The 23,453-nt window shown below is 39.4% G+C and overlaps 1 protein-coding gene across 1 annotated transcript in view; it reads left to right on the plus strand.

The window, feature by feature from the left end:
• The first annotated feature begins 347 nt into the window (after nucleotides 1-347).
• DMD (dystrophin) overlaps nucleotides 348-23,453 on the plus strand; it is a 1,150,282-nt gene continuing 1,127,176 nt past the window's right edge. The window contains exon 1 of the mRNA XM_072848384.1: nucleotides 348-644. Coding sequence (XP_072704485.1) covers nucleotides 602-644 — 43 coding nt within the window. The 5' untranslated portion in view covers nucleotides 348-601. The remainder of the gene's footprint in view (nucleotides 645-23,453) is intronic.

Genomic DNA, 23,453 nt, shown 5'->3' on the forward strand with positions numbered 1-23,453 from the left:
AGAAAAAGAGGATCCTGTCTGGGGATAAGCTGGGGTCATTTGCTGGGAAGGGGGCAAATCTGTTTCATAGGGCTCTCAGGGAAACTGCACAATGGGAGTAGTAAAAATCTTCAGTCCGCTCTTTAACACTAAATGTTCCTTGGGAAGTCGTAACACATAACTTAAATCCATTGTACATGCCACCCTGGGAGCAGAGCCTTATATGTCGAGTGCATGGGCTGTCCTATTATGGGAAATCAACTTTGTTTTGAGGGAAGCACAGAGCATTGCTTCTGCGCAGGTCCTGGAATTTGAAACATTTAGGGGCCTCCAAAGAGCACTGGCATTAGTTACCATGCCGGCTGGGTGGAAGTGAGGATCCCTGCCTCTCCCTGTCCAGGACGCAGACCCTGCCGCAGCCAGCCCGGAGCTGCATCCCACTGGGGTGCTTCTGTGCTCTCCTCCGCAGAGCTGCTGGGGCTTGTGCGGGGACACATCTGTCGTTATGCAGGGACAAGCCTAATTCAGCAAAAGCTACTGGAGCAGCAAAGTTGGAATATACTTTGCCAAGAAATATTTTGCTGTTGTTTTCTTTTTCTTCTTTTTTTTGTGGAGAGATTTCATGTCTGCTCACATGCTTTGGTATGAGGAAGTGGAAGATGATTGTAAGTATGAACAGACTGAGATAATTTCACAATATTCACTTTGACAGAGCAGTGTAGTGCTACGCAGCCCACTAACAGCATGCATTTTTAAAAGTTTACTTTCCAAGCCTAAAGAAGGGAGAGCATCAGGGGGAAAAATAAAGATAATTTTTTTGCCTCTGTTAGGGGGTAATATCCTGTACGTTATATATAAAAGAAGTGCTCCAGAAACAGTACCCAGCTCTCCTTTGAATAAAAAGAATCCATTTCTTCCTGGGGTTCACCGCTTATTAAAGCATGGGGTTAAAAAAGAAAGATTTGAGAAGACAGACCAATACATTTGAAAAAAATAGTTTTATTCTAATAATTTGGCAACACATCAAAGGATTAATCAGTTGCTTTGAACTTTAATGGCATACGCAGTTTCACTGCCTAATATTAACTTACGGAGTAAGAGAGCTCTTCTCTGGCCACTGAACTGTCTGGTAACAACCAAGTGAGGGGGTGTCAGTTTTGCTCAAAGTGAGCAGCAGCTGTGCTCTCCCATGCGCTTTGCAGAAAAGAACAGGCATGTTTTCCAGACTTGCACTTGTTTATTAGTTTAAAGCTATCCTTTCTGTGCAATAAGAAGAAAAACAAAGGATGCCAAGAGTAAGAGGCTGAAGAGAGCCAAGAATGAAAGGATGACAGAGATTTTAAAAATCCAGCTACCATGCCCCCAGATGATCTTGCTTCTTCCTCCCCCACCCAGGCTCCCAAAACAGATTGTGCTGGGGGGAAAAAAAAAGTGTCCATATTGTCCAGACTTAATTTATGGTCCCCACCCACTGTTTTATAATCTATTTTGCCTCTTCCAATTTCAGCATAGTCCTGTGTCTGTATAATAATAGAATTCCTGTTTTTCTCTGTTTTTCTGATCATAAAAGCCGTGGGAATACATACACGCTGTTACTTTCCCCCATAATATATAATGGACTGTATGGTCGCTAACCTCTGATGAAGCTTCTTGAAAATAGTGTTAGATTTTGTTACATTTGACAGGAAAGAAGGTTAAAACAGAAGATTTCAGGGTGCAGGTGTGGTCTTATGCCATAGTTTGCTTTCCCTTTTTTCAAGATGAACTCAATTTGTGTTTTCTTGTGCAGTACATAAGACTTAAATCAGCTATAAATTTTCCAACCAGTTTTGTACCTCTAGGAGAGGTCCTGCAGTGATAGGACCCTTTACTTATTGGACACAGTCTGACAGTTCAAGAAGTGGTAGAACAATGAGATCATCATCATCACATATTAAATAACGAGGAGACAGATTGCTTCGCTTCTGAAAATGTTGGGGGTAGGGTTGGGAAGAAGAAATGTCGTGGGTTTCTCTTAAGTGGTTTTACTCCCGGTTGGCAAGAGGAAGATGAAACACTCTAGAGCAAACCACGTAGTGCCCAACCTTTTCCACCAGTCCTTTTTGGAGAGGAACAAGGAGGATTTGTTGTCTTCATTTTCTATATACTCCCTTTCCAAGGGAGTCACAATATCAGCCCAGACTGCTCGTCCTCGGCCTTGAGGAGGAGATGGTTCTGCAAGGGAAGCCGGGCAGGTGCTTGCTAAGTAAGGGGGAAAGATCTTTGCTGCTCAGCTCAAAAGTTGTAATTGCACTCTGAACATGTAGTAGGTGAAAGAAAGAAAAAAATAGCTGCATTAGAGCTTTTGAAAAATATGAATAGAAAACCAGGGTTGCATCTAGCAGATGAATAGCATTCATGACAAGAGCCATTAAATCACTTGCTAAATTATGTCACATAACTATGTTCATATCTAAAATGAAAGGGAGCTGTCCTAGTGCTTCTTGGGAATTATTTAGCTGAATTGATTTCCTCATCTGTATCCTCACTCTTTTAAAGGGCATGGCATTTTTCTTGATATAATTTTGTATAATATTGTCAAGGTTCTTTATAGTTGTATTTCAATAAAAAAGGAAAAACCTATATCTGCACTTTGTGACAAAGTGTGTCCAAAATAATGCTCTCAAATTTATCTCCAGCCTTCACTCAGGACATGTCATTTCTCCTACTTGTTGCCTGTGCTTGCTTTGCTTCTTTCCCTATATTGGATGAAAACTTCTTGCTCTTAGAGGTCTCAGTCACTTACACCTCTGCGTTGTTTCTTAGATACATCCTTTCTCTTTTCTTAAAGTCCCCTCTCCAGCCCTCCATCCACCTCTGCATTCACCTCTTCCCTTTTCTCTTCTGCTCTCTCCCGTGCCACAGCAGTAAAGGTGGGTTCTCTGTTCCCTGCTTTCTCTCACTTCTGCTGAGAATGACCTTTGTGAAAACATAAAGGTATTTATTCATCACCAAGTGCTTTACTTTCTTTCCTGAGCTATTCAGTGTTTAATTCTGCCTGAGTTAGACTGTAAACTCCTTGGGGCAGTGACTGTCTCTTCCTAGATTTCTGCAGAGTCTTTGACAGTGACACCTAAATAATAAAGTGGCGGGGAAATGAGATATCATAAATTTCATTTTGTTTTAATTAAAAAGAGATTACTGTGAACTTTATCTCAGAAGCCACCCTCCCTAGGGGATTCAGTATCATATGCTGTATTTCTCCTAGCAGATATAATCCTCTTTCTGCATCCTTAGTCTGACATGGAACCAAATTTTGCTTGCAATTGCACACAGGCATCCTCTTTCTCTGCTTGGATTTGCACAAAGTAGCAACTAAAAATAGAATTAATCATCAACCAGAGCCAGTGTAGAAAAGAAACTAATCCTGCCTGAAATTTGGTGGCCATAAGGGGTCTCTTTGAGTAAGCATGGGTTTACTGTAGCAGGGGTCCATCTAGGTTCATGCTTTAGCTCAGGTCAAAAGTGCATTTCTGAAGCAAATTCCTAGATGTCCCTGCTTATTACTGTGTATTGGTGCACATCCCAGAGGACGTGCCCTGCATCCCTTTGGAAGGGAGCTGAACTCAGAGATGCACTCTAGGTTCAGCTGATGGACGCAAACTCTCAGTGGGTGTGCGGGGTGCCAGGGTCACACTGAAGCTCCTCCAAAATGAGCCTGGTGATGCACGCACACCCTGGGGGGAGCACTGGGTTGGCAGTGCCAACCCCTTCACGTTACAAAGCTGTTTCTGTTGGGCCGCGTGATTTGCTGTGGCCCAAGACAACTCAGTGAGATAGTAGGAGGACGGCAGCAAATTTCTTTGGATTGTGGATGTGAGGAAAGAACTGCTCATAAAGTCACTCCCCAGCTGGTGCAGGAAGTGTTTCGTCCTGTCTGCTCCCACCTAGTGTCCACTCCCTCACCCCTGGGTCCCCAGGCTGCCCATGGGCATCGCAGCAGTGATCTCTTTCCAGGACGGTTATTGAGCAGGGGACCGCATTCAAGCAACTGTAGTCTGGCAGCATGTTACATACAAAACTGGTGATCCTGTGAAAATTAGCCCCCTCACTTTTTAAAATTGTTTTTCAAAGGAAAAGATTCAATTATGTTACTAATAAAATATAGTTACCTATCAGATAGAGTTATTTATAACAGAAAAGGTACAATATTTGTAGAAAAAGGTTAACCCTTGACTAATACTGTGAAATTATTTGAGCCTCAGAATTGTCCAAGGGGTTAAGCATTTTTAAATGATTGCCGAAGGGAACAGGATTAAGCTCATATATTTTTGTCATGGATTACTGTTAGACAAAATCACATTGAACAGGATTGTGAACCAAGCAGCCTTGATTTGAAAAGGCTGACTTGTTGATTTTCACAGTACATTTTCAATTAAATGTTACCCCAAAGCTTAATTATCATTTAGGAGGATAACCATTGTACTGTGTTACGGCTAACCGCTGGAAAAAAATACTCCTCAATAAATTTAGCAGAACTTTATAGTGTTACTTTGCTGTTGAGGAGGATGCACTTGTGATAATACCGTATCACTGTCAGGGGAAGGAGAACAGTGCTGTGTGAAGGAACAGAATTGTGCCTTATCAAAGGCTGAGCTTTGTGGAAAGCAGAAATAATGGTTAGTGGAGTGTGGCTTTGCAGAACGGCTTGCCAGCTGGTCTGCGCCAGGGAACATGCTCCATCTTCTCAGAAGAACACACGTGGAGCAAAGGAGGAGTTTGTTTGGGTTCAGAGCACTCACTGCAGGGACTTCCCTTCTAGATTACTTGCCACATGTGCAACAAGTCAGAACATTTTTAATGATGTGTTTTGAAGCACAGATAGGCTGGATTTTAAGAAAGTCATAATCTTTCTTGGTTCTGCTTGCAAGTCCTATTTAATTTTGGGGTATTATTTAGAGCATGAGGCTGATAATATTTGGGAGGTTTTCTGATCCTTTCTCTCTCTAATTCTGTATTTTCTAAATAATCCATATCTATATGATTAAATTTATTATCAGTTGGATGCAGTCTTTTATTCCTGAAGGTGAAATATAGTTTGTAAGTATTGCAAGCATATGTAGAAGAAAGAAATAGTATTATGTGAGCAAAAGCATATGTTCTTGTGATTTTGAATATGTTCATATAAGATAATGGTTAAGATGGCACATTTACATTTAATTTCCCTCTTAAAACATTTTTAAAGGATCATAATCTTCAGCAGAAACAAATTAGCATAATTCTAATCATAAAAAAGATATAGCTGTAAAAGTTTCCTCATAGAAAACATTATAGAAGTATGTTAGTCCTAAGGGTGGTTTTGTTTTCCACAATATTTTTCTATGAAGTATCTTAATGGTTTGTGGATTCCTTTTTAAAAAAAAGCTTAAAACTCTTCAGTGTGTAAAGATGACCTAAATGGGGACCCAGAATATCACATTTTGCTTACCTTGCCTTTGTTAAAAGCTTTTGAAAGATCCCTGGGGACCTAGTGGTATTATGAGCACCACAGAATGAGTAGAAAGAGTTCTAGTCTGGCTAATCAAACCCCTTGTGCCTGTTTCTTTTAACTACTTTATTGCTCTGGCTGTCAGTACGGTCTGAGAAAGCTGTGGGTCTCTTGTACTCCAAAAGTGTCCTAGTAAAAACAGTAAACCCAGTATCTGATGTTCTTAATATGAACTTATAAAGAAGATGGATAAAAACTTACTTGTAATGTGCACTGGACTAGGTATGTGGCATTGTCCTGCTGGACGCCCGATAACCTGTATTTCTTATAAAGCATGGAAGTTGTTATCACTTGTGAAAAATCAGTTATGCTGGCTGCAGGAGCGTGCCCGTGAGCGTGGGATGCCCGTGGGAGAGCCTCCCTGTCTCGCCCCACTGGTGTTTGCCATATTCTAAAATTGGTGCCCACCTGTGTGGCTGAGCATCTGCACGCATGCATGCTGTTTTTTACGGGAAATTATCCACGGGTAAGGCTTTTAATTTTGTGTAGCAGAGGGAATTGAGGGAATTTAAAGGGTGATTGGAATTTGACATTTCTGCTTTTTTATTCTGAAAGATATTTTGATTAAAATGTTGGAAGGCTGAGCTAATGGAGGCGTTGCTGCTATTTCAGATATACAGGGTATGAGATTTGAAGGCAAGCTAAATCACAATGAGAGGGAATAATGAAGTCCTTGGTTTATTTTTCACTTGTGGTACATTCAGGTTTTGATTGGAGTCTGAGCGAGGCAACAGTTTTCTCTCCCAGAAAGCAGTGCTGGTCCTTGGAGGCTTGCAGCCTGTTATCAAAGCAGAAGCATTTTCTTGTGAAGGTCATGGACTGCAGTGGCAGGAGAGGGGGAGAAAAAACTAAAGGGGTGGGGGGGAGGAGGGAGAGAGGAAAGAAAGAAAGGTAGATAGATTTCCTTATTGGTCCGAACTACGTACAAGCTTCTCATAAGAAACATTTCTGAAGCGAGACCTATTACTACTTTGACCCAGCTAGCACTCTGCTGATGGCATATATATCAAAAGATTTGTGGAGAACTCCAAGGTCTCTGTCCATCTGTCCTTCCTCTGTGATGGACTGATGGTGAATTTGTGGACATGATGTGTACAGCCTTACTAATTCGAACAAACTCAGTTCAGTCTTTTTTGTGTTGCTTTTAATGAAGATTGTAGCAGCCCAAAATGAATTATTACTTTGCACTAGATTTCAGGAAGACAACAATATTTCTTTTATTCATTTGAGTTTATTTACTGTCAACCTTGTCTTATCATGTGATTTAGTACGTATTTTATGCTTATTCCCTGCCCCACCCTTCCAAGCCCTGCAAATGATGCTGAAAATAGAAATCAGTATATTTTTACTTCAAATTCTAAGGCCACATTTATAAATTCTTGGTTGACTGATGGTTACTCACTCTCCAAAAATGCAGAAGATCCAAATTAAAGTGTTTATTCTGCTTATACTCTCTGTTTACAGAGGAGAAAGTTTCAGTTGCATCAGATGTTGAGTGGAAACCAAAGGTGAAGCCAAGTAACTTTTCACAAAAAGGAATTCTTGTTTTCTTGCCAACATGAGAACAATTCCTTTTATAGTAGTCTGTAAAGGACAAGTACGTTATAGGGTTGATTCTGTCCCTTCTGTTCTTCCTAATAATTAAATAAATTAGTTCTGAAGGCTCTAACAAGAGCAAGGAGGGAAACTTAAAACTGTGAAATAAATGGTGAGTTGCAGGAGCAGTTATCGAACAGTAGAATGTATAACACTTAATTGAGAAAAAAAGCTTTATAAATATAAGAAATCATCATAAATCTGAATTTTATTTTTTTTCCTGTAGTTGTTTAAAGTTCCATGATATCTGCATCCTTACATACAGGATGGCTCAGTGATACTAGTGTAGATTTAAAAGATGTTGCTTAAGTCAAGATGCTTTCTAGAGAGCATATAAATTGAATTTGAACGTAATTGTATCAAATTCCTCTATTAGGAGAAAAAGCTATCCCCAGTGAAGTGGTATTTCTGACCTGATTACTTGATTGATGTAAAGCTTCAGAGAATGTAAGTTGGGGCACATTTTTGCCTTGGGAAAGGAAATCTAGTGGATTATGTTGTCCATCTCTATTTCCTGTTCAAAACAAGGCATGTCTATTCAGAATCAATTCAGAATTACTGCTATTTTTAGTACAGTTGCTAAGTTAATAGCGTTTGTCAACGGTTACAGCTAAAACCCATAATTGGAAATATTTTATGTTTTGAAACAAACTGAATGACAGTGAATGTTCACCCTTTCATCTTGTAAGGACAACCTATTTTTTCTTAGGGAATAGGGGTTGAATTGCGAAGCCCAAACTCTTTCTACTGATACTGTTGTCAGCTCTCTTATTTTCTCTTTAGTCCTTTTGCCACTTTCCCTTTTCTCTGAGTCATGCACATCCATTGCTGTACTGCTTTAGCTACTTTAAATAAGCCCTTTCCTCCTCCAAGAAGGCTTGCTAATTTTTGCATATTATCTTAAGCTGACTTAACAGTCATTTTGCCAAGTCTTCCCAGCTGCTGCTACTGCTGAATTGATTCATTTTGCTCTTGACATGTTGCAGGCAAATGTGAAGCAAAGTTTACTTGACCAGTAATCCTCCCCTTAACTGAATGAAGGACATGGTTCAAACAAGGACTTGTTCCAAACATGGCCAGAGTTTTTTCCCTAAATCTGCCTGCCGCAGACACAAAGGTTATTTGCTTCTTATCGGGGAAATTCTTATCTAGAAAGTGAAAAATGTCTTAGCCCTAAATAGTAACCAAGGAATTCATTTATTCCTGGTGCAATAAGTCAGTCTGTGGAGGTTTTTTTTGACGGACTATGAGTTCCTAAGAGGTGTTGTGTCTATCTTGGAGTTCTTCCAGAAACCTTTGATCAGCCTATAAACTGATGAAATTTAACAGACTCACAGACCAGCTGAGGCTGGAAGGTGCCTCTGGAGATCATCTACTCTAATTCCCTTCTCAGAGCAGGGTCAGCAAGAGCAGGTTGCTCAGGGAAATGATGACTTGGGTTTTAAATATCTCCAAGGATGGAGATTCCACAGCCTCTCTGCACAGCCTGTTCCAGCATCTGACCATCCTCACAGTAATTTTTTTTTCTTATGTCCATATGGAATTTTCTCTATTTCAATGTATGCCTATTGTTTCTCATCCTGTCAGTGGGCACCAAAGAGAAGAGTTTGGCTGTGTCTTCTCTATTTCTTCCCATGGAGTATTTATAGTTATTGATTAGATGCCCCTGAGCCTTCTTGGCTCTAGGCTGAGCAGTCCCAGCTCTCTCAACCTCTCCTCATCTGAAAGGTGCTCGAATCACTTAATCATTTTTGTGGCCCTTTGATGGACTTGCTCCAATATGTCCATGTCTGTCTCTTACTGGGGAGCCCAGCACTGGACTCAGCACTCCAGCTTTGTCTGTCCAGAGTTGAGCAGAGAGGAAGGATCACCTCCCTTGACCTGCTGGTGACACTCTCCCTAACACAGCCCAGGATACCATTAGCCTTCTATGCTGCAAGGGCACACTGCTGGCTCGTGCCCAACTTAGTGTCCACCAGGACCTTTTTTGCAAAACTGCTTTCCAGCTGGTAGGTCCCCAGCATATACTGGTTCATGGGGCAGTTCCCCCCATGACTTTGCAGGACTTTGTACTTCACCTTGTTGAACTGCATGAAGCTCCTGTCAGATCTCCAGCCGGGCTTTGTACAACTAGTCCCAGCCTTTGAGCCCAGCAGTTCAGCTAGTTTTCAATACACGTCACTGGCCACTTGCCTAGTCTATACAGTTTGTTAATGAGAATGTTACGGGAGACAATGTTGGACACCTTGCTAAAGTCAGGATAAAGAACATCCACTGCTCTCCCCCCAGTCACTGAGCAAGTCACCTCTTTGTGAAAGGCTGTCAGGTTGGTAAGGCATAATTTCCCCTTCTTAAACCCATGCTGACTACTCCCAGTCACCTTCTTGTCCTTCATATATTGGGAAATGGCTTCAAGGATGATTTGCAGGTTTCTAAGAGGATTTGCTTCATCACCTTCCCAGGTTAAACAGATACTCCTCCTTGCCCTTCTTGAAAATTAATGCCATTTGCTTTCTTCCTAGTCCTCGGGAACCTCCCACAATCACAAAGACCTTTCTCAAATAATTGATAGTCACTCACAGTGACATCGACCAGCTCTCTCAGTGCTTTTGTCAGCCAGCAGCCTTTCTGACTACTGCAGAAGGTGTCTGGAAAGAGAGGTTTGCGGTCTCTCATGTCTCTGTTGATGCCAATTTTTTGCATGGCACGCACACAAACATCAAAACTGTCCATAATTGCCTGTGTGCCCATATTATAAACTAGCCACAAATCAATTTAGAGCTAGCCTGTAAGGAAGTATTCATTTGAACTCCCTAGCTTCTCTGAACATCCTTTTACTGTAAAGCCCATCTAATGAAATTAATATTTAGTGTAGAATGTCCATCATTTGTTTAAAGTCTGCCCAAATTCAAAATCCATTAAATACATAACACCAAACCTGCAGTAGTATCAGTACATTTTTTGACAGTTGTTTAAAAATTAGAAGTTAGCACAGTGTCTTAGGTGGTATTGTAAATTATTTAATCTGTATTCTGTAAAAACATGGTTATTATTTTGAAGACTCATTGGCAATTTACTCTGAATGCAAAAATGCACAAAAAGCCTGAAAGACCTCTAGTTTAAATAGGTATAAGCATGTTGAGATTTTAGTTCTGATATCTTTAATTAAAAAAAGAAATCAAAGTAAGTCCTTTAAAATGTTCGTTGCCTTCCAGATGAATGCTGTTATCCAGCGTACAGTCAGTGCATCTCTCTCATAGAAGACGTGTGGTTAACTTTGCCACTTTAATCCTTTAGATGTAGATAAATTCTGTTTGTTGCATCTTTCTCCTTATCTGTCTTATCTTTTGGTAATTTTTGTTATCTTCTGTTATGATGATAATTTCAGTATACTTCCTGATTATTTTAGAGTAACAACAAACAAAAAATGTAATAAGAAACGTTAATTATTTTTCTAGACCATATTTGTTTATGCCACCTAAGTTATAAGCCCAATTTTTAATTGTATTTTCACTTGTTGAAGTGCAGCAAAGAAAGAATTAGATGCTGCTTAAACTGATAAATAGGATATCCTGCAATTATGTGAATTTGTAGTGCAACTAAATGCTGTCTGCCTGATAACACGATCTTCTCAAAGTCAGTCTCTTTGGCATTATTTTACTTGGAATTTTTTGAAATTTAGCATAAGATGTTTGAAGTGAGATATTTGAAATGTTGACTTATAATCAGAAGTCATTCAGTCCCATTCTAGTGGGAAGGGCTCCCAGCTGGGAACCTATTGGAAACCTGAGGACTCTTGATTTAGAAACTTATAAGACATACTTCTATATAACAGCTTTTCATTAAGACAGAGAGTATTTTTGAGCCAGAAAGAAAATGTACCGTGTGTGCCACAGCTTCCAGTATTCCTTAAGTTAATCCCACTTCTTTGAAAGTTATATTCTATTTCAGTTTTACAGCATATGAATTTGCATCCTCTCTATTTTATTTTATTGTAGTCCTTTGTATTCTAATTTGAATCCTCTGTAGCCTATTTCTTGGTCTACAGCTATACCCATAGCTGTGGCCATTCCTGGGAACTGCTTTTAGAAATCCACTATTACTTTCTCACACAGAAACAGCACAACCCTCTGGAATTGCCTGAAGCCTTTTCCTAATAAACACCAGAGATTATTTTTTGTCTATAATGATGTAATTCTGTATTTTCTACACAGTAAAAATCCCTTGATCTTTTTAATTTTCAAGTTTTTTGGAGAGAATGCATTCCTGGGGAGTTGTGCCTGAGTTTAGAATATGCTAAGAGTTTTCAATATACTCTGTATTCCATATAATCTACAGCATGCAGTTTGAAATAAAAATGAATGTGTCAACAGTTTGCTTTGCAGATGTGTAACGCAGTCAGTGGGTCTACAAACATTAATTGGATATTAATTGCCAATGTGCTGTGCAAAATTCTGAGGCCCAGGCGGGATTATGAATTTGTAATCATTGTAAACAGAAGCCTGATTATTTTTTAGTCGATGAACTTGAATACTGAAATCAGGTTTGCAGAAGAGAGCAAAAACATATTTTCTGTATGAAGAGAGAAGTTGTCATTGCTGTGGCGAAGGCTGAACTCATAGCTGGAAACAAAGATGTTGCTAGAAAGAGGAGAGTCCTAGAGGTGAGTTTATGAAGTTTCAAGCAACTTAGATGACATTATGTACAGTTATTAGCTATAACAGCAGTTGTCAAAAGATCTAGTTATTCTGAAGCATATTGCAGGGTCCTTGATAACATGATAGGGAAGGGAATGAAAATAAAATATTTAAATAATTCCAGCATTAACTCATTAACAAGATGCATATTGGCTCCTGCACCCATGTATCAGTTAGAGGCAGTCTTTCTAAAAGGGCATATACGAAGGGAAAAAGGAAAATAACAGCAAGTTGGTTTATGCCAGTATACAGTTGACTCTACCGTAATTCAAATGCATACATAATCTAACTCTCATATAATCTAAGTTGAATGAATGTATAAATTGTTATAATTATTGTTGATATAGTATAACAACTGAAAGTACTATTTGTGGGAAATTGTATGCACACTTCAATTAAGCTATAATATAAATGCAATTTAAAATGTAACTGCAGATTAAGTGTAACACTCAAGCCTGACTTCATGCAGAGAAACCCTCTTATGGGGCCCTAACTATTAACAATATCATTATAATTTTTAACAGACAAAAATGTCAGTGCTGTAAGCTAGTCAGAATTGCACCAGAAAATCAGTGAATCCCTTGTTTCTGGGACTAATGCAATTAGTACCCTAGGTTTCCTTATGCACAGAGCCTTTCTGCCACAAGATTTCTCTATAGAGGCAGAGCTGCCAACAGGACAGGAGCTAGCTGGCAAGGCAGTCTAAACACTAGCGAGGCAACTACATGCACCTAGGCCTCCAATTTGTATGATCATTTATTCATGCATTCACATCTTCTCACACTTACAATAAAAGAAATGTATTTGTATATTGAAAGAATTACAAGAGAAGAATTACAAAAGAATTACAAGAATTTGTTTTGATACTACGAATATTATGGTAAATGGTGGATGCCTGAAGAGTAGGGGGCTGTTGGAGATAGTAGGAACTAATGGAAAAGCAGAAACAGGAAGGCTATATGAAGCCACACAGGGATGTAGGGCACAGAGAGGGAAGCAATCAGCCAGAACACAGCTGGAGAGGATTCAAGGAAGGACCTGAGACACATGGCAGCCCCAGAGCTGTGCCACCATAATGCATGCCTGTGAGGAGCTTGCACAAGAATGTAAGGTGGAGAAAACCCTAAAGAAATATGAGTAGGAATAGCAGATATGGGGGGTATTTTAACAGTCTTTATTGCTAATCTGCATCTTTGTGTCAACATGTCTTCTCACACTGGTTGGCAGGTAGGTTTGTAGGACCTTGCTGCTGCAGTTACAGCTTTCACAAAGTGAGCGTGATAACAAGGATGAGCAAACACAGGTTTCTCACTCAGAGCCCTTTCCAGTTCTCCTCCCCTTCCCTCTGTGACAGGTCTGCAGTATGACAGGTCATACTGTCTTCAGTATGTCTCCCTATAATCTAAATCATCTTGTTCTGTGTGTAGAATAAACCACATGATTGGTTGATGCAGCTTGGCATAAATTACAGATTATGCATAAATTGTGATAGCCCTAATTAATCACAGCCTAAGTTTATTTAGACCTCACTTGTAATATGCCTAGTATCTATTCAGTTTTCACACCTAATTGGGACATCTATATTACGCATCTTCTACTTTAGCCTGGTTTGTGGATAGGCAGGACTTGATATTAACTTGTTTATTCTCACTGAAGCTCAGAGGAGAGGCCTCTGTAGACACCAGCAACAGGAGGAGTCTCTGGGAGGCACCTGTGCTCTTCTGGGTGCTGCCTTCAGGTCTCTGCGCCGGCCACAGCTGTGTGGGGTGGGACATGTCCACCTTGTGAAAGCCACAGAGGGAAAGCTGCTGCTCAGATTTGGGCTGAGGCTGCAGCCTGACAGGCCCACGTACTTTTGAAACAGAGACGTATTCACTGGAGGCTTGAGGGAAGGAAGAGAGGAATGCCACAGTTTTGCAGGGCTGGGGCTGCAGGAGGTGCTCTGGGGCTGCTCCCGTTATCCATTGTTTGGGTAGCGGTGCCCGTGCCAAGCCGCTCCATCAGCTGCATGGCACTGGCCCTCTTTTGCTAATTTCTTTGTCATGGTTCTCCCTTCACCCCCGTCCTCCCACCTCACTAGAAAAAAATTAGATTCAGTTTTTACATAGTTTGAGTAAAAGATGTTTTGGGGCCTGTTATAGCTTGGCACAAAAAGCTGGGCAAGTTGGACTGGGCTTGATTGCATTTCACAGCAGGTAGGGGGACCACTGGCAAATGTCCTGCTCAGTCCCTTTCTTCACTCTCTTTCTTTATTGTCAGTAACTTGAAGTTTTTGAAGTAGTAACACAGTTTGCTGTGGCCACTGATATTGAATCCCTCTTTTCCTTTTTTTCAGACAGCTTCCTCATTACTGCTAAGAACCATTCCAGCAGTTACACTGCCAGGCTTGGCCCCGAATCATCAGCAAGATACACTAATCCCTTCTCCCTGTCTGAAAGGATCTTATTCCCTTACCACTTTAGAAAACTAACACCAAACAGAACAAAACAAAACAAAAAATCCTCTCTGGAACCTTAGTCATCAGGGAACAGACAGGAGTTACCGTGGATTTTATTTCCATGGTATTGATAATATTGCCTCTTGATCTGTGAAAATAGTTCTTGTCACCTATAGTACTTTACTGTTTATCTCCAAAGAACATAAGTCTCACTGTATGGTGAGACTTCTCTGAGCCAAGAAAAATAAGCTAGTGCTCCCTGTGACAGGGTGGGAAAGTCTGACTGCTCCTCATCTTCTTCCTCAGTATTAGGTTTGCAGACTTTCCAGTGTCTTCAGCGGTAAGGCAATTCTGTTTTCTAGTAAATCTCTTCTCCCAGAATCATTCCCTCTAACTGACTCTATATATTTAATCCCCTCTTGATCCTCGACAGAAACTCCTGTCTCTTTTCCTTAGGGATCTTCAATTTCTCTTGCTGTGTTTTCAGTCTTCCTTTTTGCTGGTTACTTGGATACTGAGGAAACAGATGATAGAGAAAAATAGAAATTTCTCCTGGGAACCTCATTCGCATTCTCAACTGGGAGAAAAAAGTGTTTCAATGATATTAGGAAAAACAATGCTTGTATTTTCCTGTGTATTGAAAACATTGTGTAGTGTATTTTCCTAAATAAAGTGGGATATTCAGTACTGCTTTCATGTTTAATGTATACTACATTTAGTCTTACAATACTATGAAATATTAATAAACTTACAATTTTTTTCCCTTGGCCATTTACCATGAAACTTGACTGACTGCAGCTTCTCTGGTTTATTAATTCATATGCCTAAGCTGAGTGCAACAATGCTGTGTTCAAAGATTTCTTTTGACAAGAGTTTGACTTAGATCATACTGTGAAGGGTATCTCTGATGATTTTCTCTGTTTCTTGTCTTGGAGCTTGCAGAGTGGGTGACCTCACTGCCTGTTCAAAATTAGTATTATTTGCCTCCCATTAGGTTCTTGCAACTCTGCACTGCAGTTCCTTTAAACTCTTGGTAGCCTACAAGTCTGCTGGGGACAAGTTGTTGTGGGAATTTGCTAGTCCACCCTTGATTAATAATTTTACCATTCAAAGATTGGTGTGCTTGGTATACATGTATAAAAATAAGTTTATTTTCTCCATAATGGTACTTAGTTACAATGAGAAAGATACTGAAACATCATCCAGTTGAGGATCCCTCTTGGCTCTTTCAAAATCTCTGCTAGAGCATGAGGCTTACTGGCCTTTCCAGCCCACTTCAGGGCTTGCCATGCTTTGAAGAGATATTAATACTCAGGTCTTTAGAGATGGCTTCTGGCAGCATCTCTAGCCAACAAAGAAATTCTTTTTGCTTTCTCCTTGTTCTGTGCAATTTGTCCCTAAGATATCAATGGGATATCATTCCTTTTGCCTTTTTTTCCTCTCACTAATTCATCTATGTTTCTATTATATACTTTGATAATATAGAGCATTCTGGATCTAAGATAGAAGCCCTTTCCTTTTCTTTGTAGCTGCCCTACAAATGACTCAAAAGGTATTTGCACAATTGATAATTTCCCTGATTTAGAACATTGAACTTATGGGAGATTAGCACAGAGGTCATGCGTAGCTCAATCAGCAACTGATTCAAAGATGCACTTGCTAAGTGTGGATTCACCCTTTTCCGATTAATACAGATGTGCTTTGTTCAAAATTTGGGGAGTGGTTTCAAGGACTATGTCACAAATGTGTTATTCTCATTACTGCTTAAACATGCTATATAATTCAGTTTTTGTGGCTGAAGTTTAACTTTGCCACTCATGGTTTCCCTGACCAATGTTTCAGTATGCTTGAGACATCTTTAGAGAACTTAGGTAGTTCTGCACAGGTTTAACAATATAATATACTGTGGACATGTATGTAGTTTGTAAGTATAAGAGAGAAATTATGTGAATATAGGATGCTCTCATCCTTTTACTTACAGCTAGGTCCATAATTAATTAAAAATTGAGAAAGGTCTAAAATCCTATCACTACAAAAATGTAGGAACTGTACTGAGTGCAAAACTGTATTTTCCCTAGTGATGAAAGTTAAAACTACTGTACTAATTAGCCATGAAAAGGCTAAGAGGGGATCTAATTGCTTTCTTCAGCTACCTAATAGGTAGTTACAGAGAAAACTAAGTCAGACTCTTCTCAGGGGTGTACAGGGAAAGGATGAAACAGGTTTCCAAAATGAAAGATACCAGGAATATATATATATATATTTTTTTTACCATGGGTGTCACCAGTTAAGCACCAGAGGAGGTATCCCAGAGGGGCTGTAGAATCTCCTCCCTTGGAAGTGTTCAGAACTCAATTGGACACAGCCCTGAGCTACTTGATCTAACTCTGAAGGGGGTCCTGCTTTGAGCACAGTGTTGGACTAAATGGCCTCCATTGCAACATGTATTATTCTGTAATTCTGTGCTTGCTTTACAAAAGAATGTCCTAAGCATATTTAATTTAGAACAGGGATATAACTCAAAGTATTTTCTAAGAAAACCATTGAAAGTCTGTAACTTATCAGTTGAACCAAAAATTTATTCTTAAAAACTATTATTTATTTGATTATTCTGTTTTCCACAGCCTGCGGGGTTTGTTCCTCCACCCCACCCTTGGGACTACTCTGTGAATCCTATTTTGGTTTTAACTTTATTTCAGTGAGACACCATGCTAGCTGGGTATTTTCTCAGAGTAAAGGTTCCAGACTATAGTCTCCTGTAATCATTAGAACTGCTTCTCAATGATACATAGAAATAACAATACCTTCTGTACCCAATAATACAATCAAGAATGAGCCTTGACACATTTAGATCTATGTTATCTAATAGTACATAGGGCAGAAGGCTCTTTTTTTTTGTCCAACAGTAATTGTTCTCAAAGCTCTGCATAGCTCTTTGTCTCAATCTGTGGGCCTTGAACAGGCCTTCTCAAAATAGTTTCCACTGCACAGAAGTAAAACAGATTTGACCTGGATTAACTGGAGCATAGACTCCTAATGAGCCAGATGGATGAACATTCCTGTTTGGCAGAAATGATAGTTACAGTGTTTGCCACAAAAATGTCAGCAGTTGCCTTGCTTTTCTCCTCAATAAAAGAAATAATTTTAATCTTGGTCTAGAGTGGTTAAGTAATGACTGCTGTGACGCATTTCCTTTGTAACAACCTTATCCTACATCATTACAAATTTCCCAGGGAGGATCCAAAGCTGGAATGGTGAATGAGGTTTCTCCCTGTGACTCTGACTGGGGACAGTATCTACCGTCTAGCCCTGAGCTGGATAAAGCATCCGAAGCAGAACATTGTCATAACACTTTGGTTTAAGTAGGAAGCATGGAGGTTTTTATTTCATTCGCACCCCTTGTGCGGAAAGCGGGGAAAGGTCAGAGAAACTGCTCTTGGGTATGCATCAGGCAATAGTTTGTAGAATGCACCATTGAAGACCCCAACAGTTCAATGTCCAATTGTAGGAAAACTTTATTTATGGACATATCTGCTCTCTAAGGAACCTCTGTCTGGGCAGAAAGGGAGTGCAGCAGTCCCTGCCTGGCCAGCACAGTGAATCCCGATGCTGTGCCTTAGACAAAATGTCGACATGTTGTGTGCAGCTTAAATAGATGACATTCTCAGTGCAGCTCCTTTATCGCCACGCCTCCTGCCATCTCATTCAACTTCAGAGAGCTTTCCCATGGACTGACAGTGCTTTCGCAAAGCACGTAAAGGATGGGACAGCTACTGCATACTTGTCAGCTGCCCTAACCCAACTCTGCTGTGTGTTTGCGCTTGTGCCAGCTTCTGCCTTGCAAGAGGAATGGGGAAGTGCTTATGAAATAGGCTTGTGTTCATTTTCAATAGGTACAGATACATACAAGAGTAAGGAAATACGCTTGAAAAGACTGTGTGTGTAGGGGGGGAGGATTATATGCAAAAGGGATTGGGTTCTCCTACTTAAATACTAAAAGGGAACAAGCCCTATCTCTGTTATCCAACATAGAAATTCCTGTAAATTCACTGGCAAACTGTGAACGATACATAAAGACCATGTAACTTAATAGCTGCTCTTCCAAATTCTGTTTTGACCTTTCAGCTATAAAAGGCAATTCCTTAGAGTTTCCAAAGGTACAGTTCATTGCTCTTTGGTTTAGTGTTACAGAGCAAGTATAGTAAGTAATAGACCTTATTACAGTTACTTTTTTCTCTTTGCAAAACCATTATACACCTCTTTGACCTTTACAATAAAAAGTGCAAATACAGTTCAGCAAATGTTTCCAGCATTAATTTCTGTTATTCAGAATTACAAATAAGTGTGTCTTAATCCATATGGACTGTATAAAGCCTGTTTTATTCCTTTTTGCTTTACTTTTGTTTTGATAGTATTTCTCAGTTCCCCTTCATCCAATATCCTCCCTTGTTCTTAGCCTTTTTCTAAGTTTTTCTTCTAGTTGTGACTGAACAGACCAGAAGAGAATTTTTTGTACACCGTGGGATTATTTGACAAAAACCCCTTGTAAATCACAATAAGTCAACCATGTAAAATGGATAAGATACTTTCAATTTCTTACTGCTCTGGGCAACCTGTTATCCTTTCCTTCTACTTACAAACTTAAAACCTGAAGGTTTTTTTGTTTAGTCTTTGTTCTACTGTTTGAGCCTGTTTGTTTAAAAAGGAACTTATTACTATGCAGCACGTGTATATGAAAACTAAAGCATTACTAAATTAACAACGGAAGCAGGAAGAATCATAGAATTTTTTCATTGTTAGGAGAATGAAACAATTTACCCTTCAGGGGTGTGACCTTAGTAAATGCATCACTTAGCTGTTTTCCTTTGTTTAGCTTTAGAACAAAAAATCCTTTTGCAAGATCATCAAATATCTTATCCCAAAACCGTAGGAATTGCTAAACACAAATGCTGCTATTACTATACTCTCACACACAGGTTTTATTTCTGCTTGTGGGTGAAGTTACTTGTGAGGATATATAGATTGGTTTTAAAGGTGGAAGCAGGGTATCCATTGCTGTCATTATCTATTATTTTTGCAGCTTCATTTTTCCTGAAGGCAAGAAGAGGGTGAATTTTGTAAGGAAGTGAGATGACGCATGAAATCAACACTTCATGGGTTGTTTTTTATTATTTTGTTCAACTGAGTTCTTGAATATTTTGGACAAGAACAGTTAGAATTGCAGTCACACCAGTGGTGGTTTGTCACTTAACTCTTGCTCTGACACAAAGTCTTTTGCACTCTATAAAATATCGTCTGCTGATGTACATGGATATAATTCATTTGACTTTAATTGAGGACCTGGCCCAGGCTTTGATCTCTTTTTAGAACTTGTCCAACTTTTCCCTTTATGGCCAACAATGTAGTACCAGATTTCTGCTAGCTGAATACATGCACTATATATATAAAAAGTAACTAATGACCTTTAAATAGTTACCAGTGGGCAATTTTTAACTCATTATAATAGTTTGAAACTATTTGGATGCCCTGTCCTCGCTGCAGTATGCAGCACATTAACATTCCAGAGCCCACAAGGACATTTACTATGAATTGCGACAGTGTTTTCCTCTGTGGCAGCTTTCAAGCCTTTCACGTGGTAGCTGAGTCCTAGTCGGAGCGACTCTACGGTGCGGCAACATTAAGGAGCACTGGAAAAGCGCTATCGTGGGCAATATACCAGAAAACAGATTTCAGCCAATGCCCCCCTCCAAAAAAAAAAAGCAGGCACCCTGGAATCTACAGAGTTCCCATTATCAGCTGGTGAAATACATTACAAATGGCAATAGCTGCCTTAAATTTCAACACGTACGCCATCTACATCAAAATATGAAATAAAGGTTGCAGACTAACATTTGGAAGAATGGGGAAAAAAGCCTATTTCCTGACATAATAGTGTTGAAATCAGGATCGCACAGAATGGAATTTCATGCTGGGAAATCATTTTTTTCTGCAAATACAAAGCTGTTAAACCATCATCGGGAATGATGGGCTTGTTAAGTGGGAGTCTGAGAAACCACAGTATAGAAATCATGTATAGTGGTATATAGGCTCTGTACGTACACACTTTGCTGAGCCCGTGGAATGGCAGAACACTGAATATGTTGGTGTTTTCCACTTTTAATTATATCTTTATTTTCTGCACACGTTGCCTGTATTAAGTGTAAATGGAGCCATATTATAGAATACAGCATAAAAGGAGATATCTTGAATAAGGAATAAAGGAAGAAATAGCTACTTCTTTCAAAATGTCAAATAGCTGACCTAAACTTTCCATAGGGATAAATATGTTCTAAGAACTGCTTGAATTTATTGAAGAAAAATATCAATAGGAGGCCATAAATCTGGAGCTTGATATAAAAAAAACCCAACTTCTATTTTGTTCTTTGTTAGTCTGCTTTTAACAAGATTCCTCAGAGCACAGGGTTTTATTTTGTAAAAGGGATTAATTTTGTTTCATTTGTTTCATTGTGCATTTTCAGTTTGGGTTTCAAATACTCCCCAGCTCTGAAAAGCGGAGTTGGCTTTCACCAGCCCAGTGACTGCATGTTGGAGGACGACAGACAAACTTTACTTGAAGTGATAGTTGGTGTAAGAATAACAGCTAGAATTGTAATGGAAATAAATAGATCATATATCAGCTTCTTTAACAAGAATAAGTGTTAAAGTTTTTAAGATTGATATTTGTGGCTGAACAAAAGCTGTGGATACTTAGGAGCCCGTATGACACTACCTGGATCGATCAGGGAGACGACCTTTTCAATGGGAGTTTTTGCAGGTATCAGGGCTAAATTACATCTGATTTGTTATGCCTGGTATTTCTTTTTGGCTGGTTCTGGTACTTCAGAGGTGTTTTTGATAGGAAGTGTGATGCTCAGTAAATGTGGCAGAATTGAGAAGATTTTAGTATGTCCCTTTAGACTTGATGCCACATACTCGGTGATCACTGAAGACCGTGAAATCTCCTTTCCCTTGTCAGGGGCAACCTTTTCCTGGGAGAGGGTGCTGCCTCTGTGACAAAGTGCCACCATTTACCACCTCCTCGTGTACTGTGCACTGCTGCGGTGACTGTATTTTTTGTTGATATTTGTGCTTGTTTACAGAAAATGTTGGGAAACGGCTGTAAACTGTAGCAGGTCTTTTAAAAAATAATCTCTAAATCAGAAAGTGGTTTACTGTATGCTAACTGTGCAGTATGCCGGTGAAGCCAGTCTTACTACTGCTTAGAGCATATGCATTGCTCTTGTTCACAAGCCCAGTGAAACCTTTGTGAGCTCCTGTGATAGGGATGGTTCATGTCATTCTTCTGACCCCGGGAGACACAGATCAGCAGTAGCCTCATAGCTGGCACTGTAGTGGTAACAGGACCGTGGGTAGGAGAGTATTCTGCTCGCAGACATGATCTGAACAAATGCATGAGCATTTGAGGGTTAGTTTGAGCTTTAACATATGGTTAAAGCAGTACCTCTCCAGAAAAGCCCAAGTTTAAATTGAAGCTGATGGCCAAGTCCGGTGAATTGTACCAAACTGTTATTGCTGTTTTGTGATGTGTAAAAATAGATGCAAAGATCAGAGATAATTTCCTAGTCCCATGACTGACATGAGAGTCTGATTCCCTGTAGATGAAAGATTAGTGCACTAAGAGAGTCATTTAGGTTCAAATAATCACAGTATTCCATGTGGCCCCTTTGTGTTGCTTTCATATTAGAGTGACTTCTTCCTTAAAAGCTTTCTGTGCAACACTGGAAGAGAACAAAGTCAAGTAATTCTTCTCTATCCCTTTCTCGTCAAAAAGGGTGAGTGGAGAAGTGACCTTTTAACAGTGCAGCGTTGAAGAACCGTATTTTGTATGAACTTTGTTGTTGTTGTTAATAAAGCAGCCCTGTCCTGTAGAAGACACAATAAAGCAGATGGCTATGAAGAGCAGTGCAGCACAGCATGAAATTCCACCAAAATAATGTTTTGATATACACCCCTAGAAATACATTGATTTGGGCTTTTTAGACTAAAGGGAGGTTGTTCCTCTTCAGACAATTAGTTAATAGGCATGTTACCATGAGCTTGTGCATTTGGCCTACGTGGGGGTTTATTAAGACAGTAGAGAACCTCAGGTTTGTGGAAAGATTTGTAATGTTTGTTTCAGTGGAGACTATGCAAACTGATATCAGGAAAAGCTTGGCTGTTTGCGTTTAGGTCAGGGGAGTTTTTTCATATTTTACATGAGAACACTGATGTCAGATCCGAAGCCCACCTGGCCCCACATCCTGGCTCTGACACTGGCTGATCATGGAGGTAGGGAGGAACAGTGGACCAAGTTGAACTCGTAGAGATATCTCTGAAGTTTACTTTCCCAATCTCAAAAAATTTAAGAAATCCCTCCTTTGGGGTTTTGTTGATTTGTTTTTCTTGGAATAGACCTGCAAACCTCAATGAACCCTCTTGTCAAATTGCTTATAGTAGAGCTCAAGCTGGAAATGCAATTATGTTTTGGTATTATCTCATACGTCTAGTTTAATATATGCAAAAGTGATGAAAAATCTATAAGCCAATGTAATAATTGTGTCGTATAAAATTGGCTTGAACAATGATACTGCATCTGTGGCAATGTGACACTAAAACCTAATAGTTAAGTGTGTATTACTATAACTTAAAGTTTACTTTTTTAGAATTGAGATCAATATCTCAGTGATTAACTGTTTTTATGCAAAAAGTCCTTAAAGATTTTCACAAAGCAGAAACTTAGTGATACTGTCACTTAAGTTTCAACCTTTATGCATTAGCAGAACTATTTTCATTAGTGTATAAAAAAATAAACCAAATTATTTCTTCTTAAAATGTATTATGAACCTAGTGTTTGAACTTGAGTAAGAAAAAATAATTTAAAAAATCAGGCTGATCAATGTGACACTGGAAATCTGAAATACCCTCAAAGACCACAACAGGTCATAGTAAAGTCTTGATCTTCATCGTTCTCATCTTTTTTCATACTCACAAAATTAACTTTGACCAATTTGAATGTTTCTATTCAGCATTGCTGTATAGCTTGAAAACTGTCTGAGGAATGAAAAAAACCCTAATGAAAAATTAGCTTGATAACATTTTTTTAAAGGAGGATTATTGTTGCTTTCTGTGCCAAAATCAGTAATGATTTACTCCACAGTAAAGATTCTTTTTTTTTTTT

This window comes from Ciconia boyciana, chromosome 1, assembly GCF_034638445.1.
Source record: "Ciconia boyciana chromosome 1, ASM3463844v1, whole genome shotgun sequence".
Lineage (NCBI taxonomy): Eukaryota > Metazoa > Chordata > Aves > Ciconiiformes > Ciconiidae > Ciconia > Ciconia boyciana.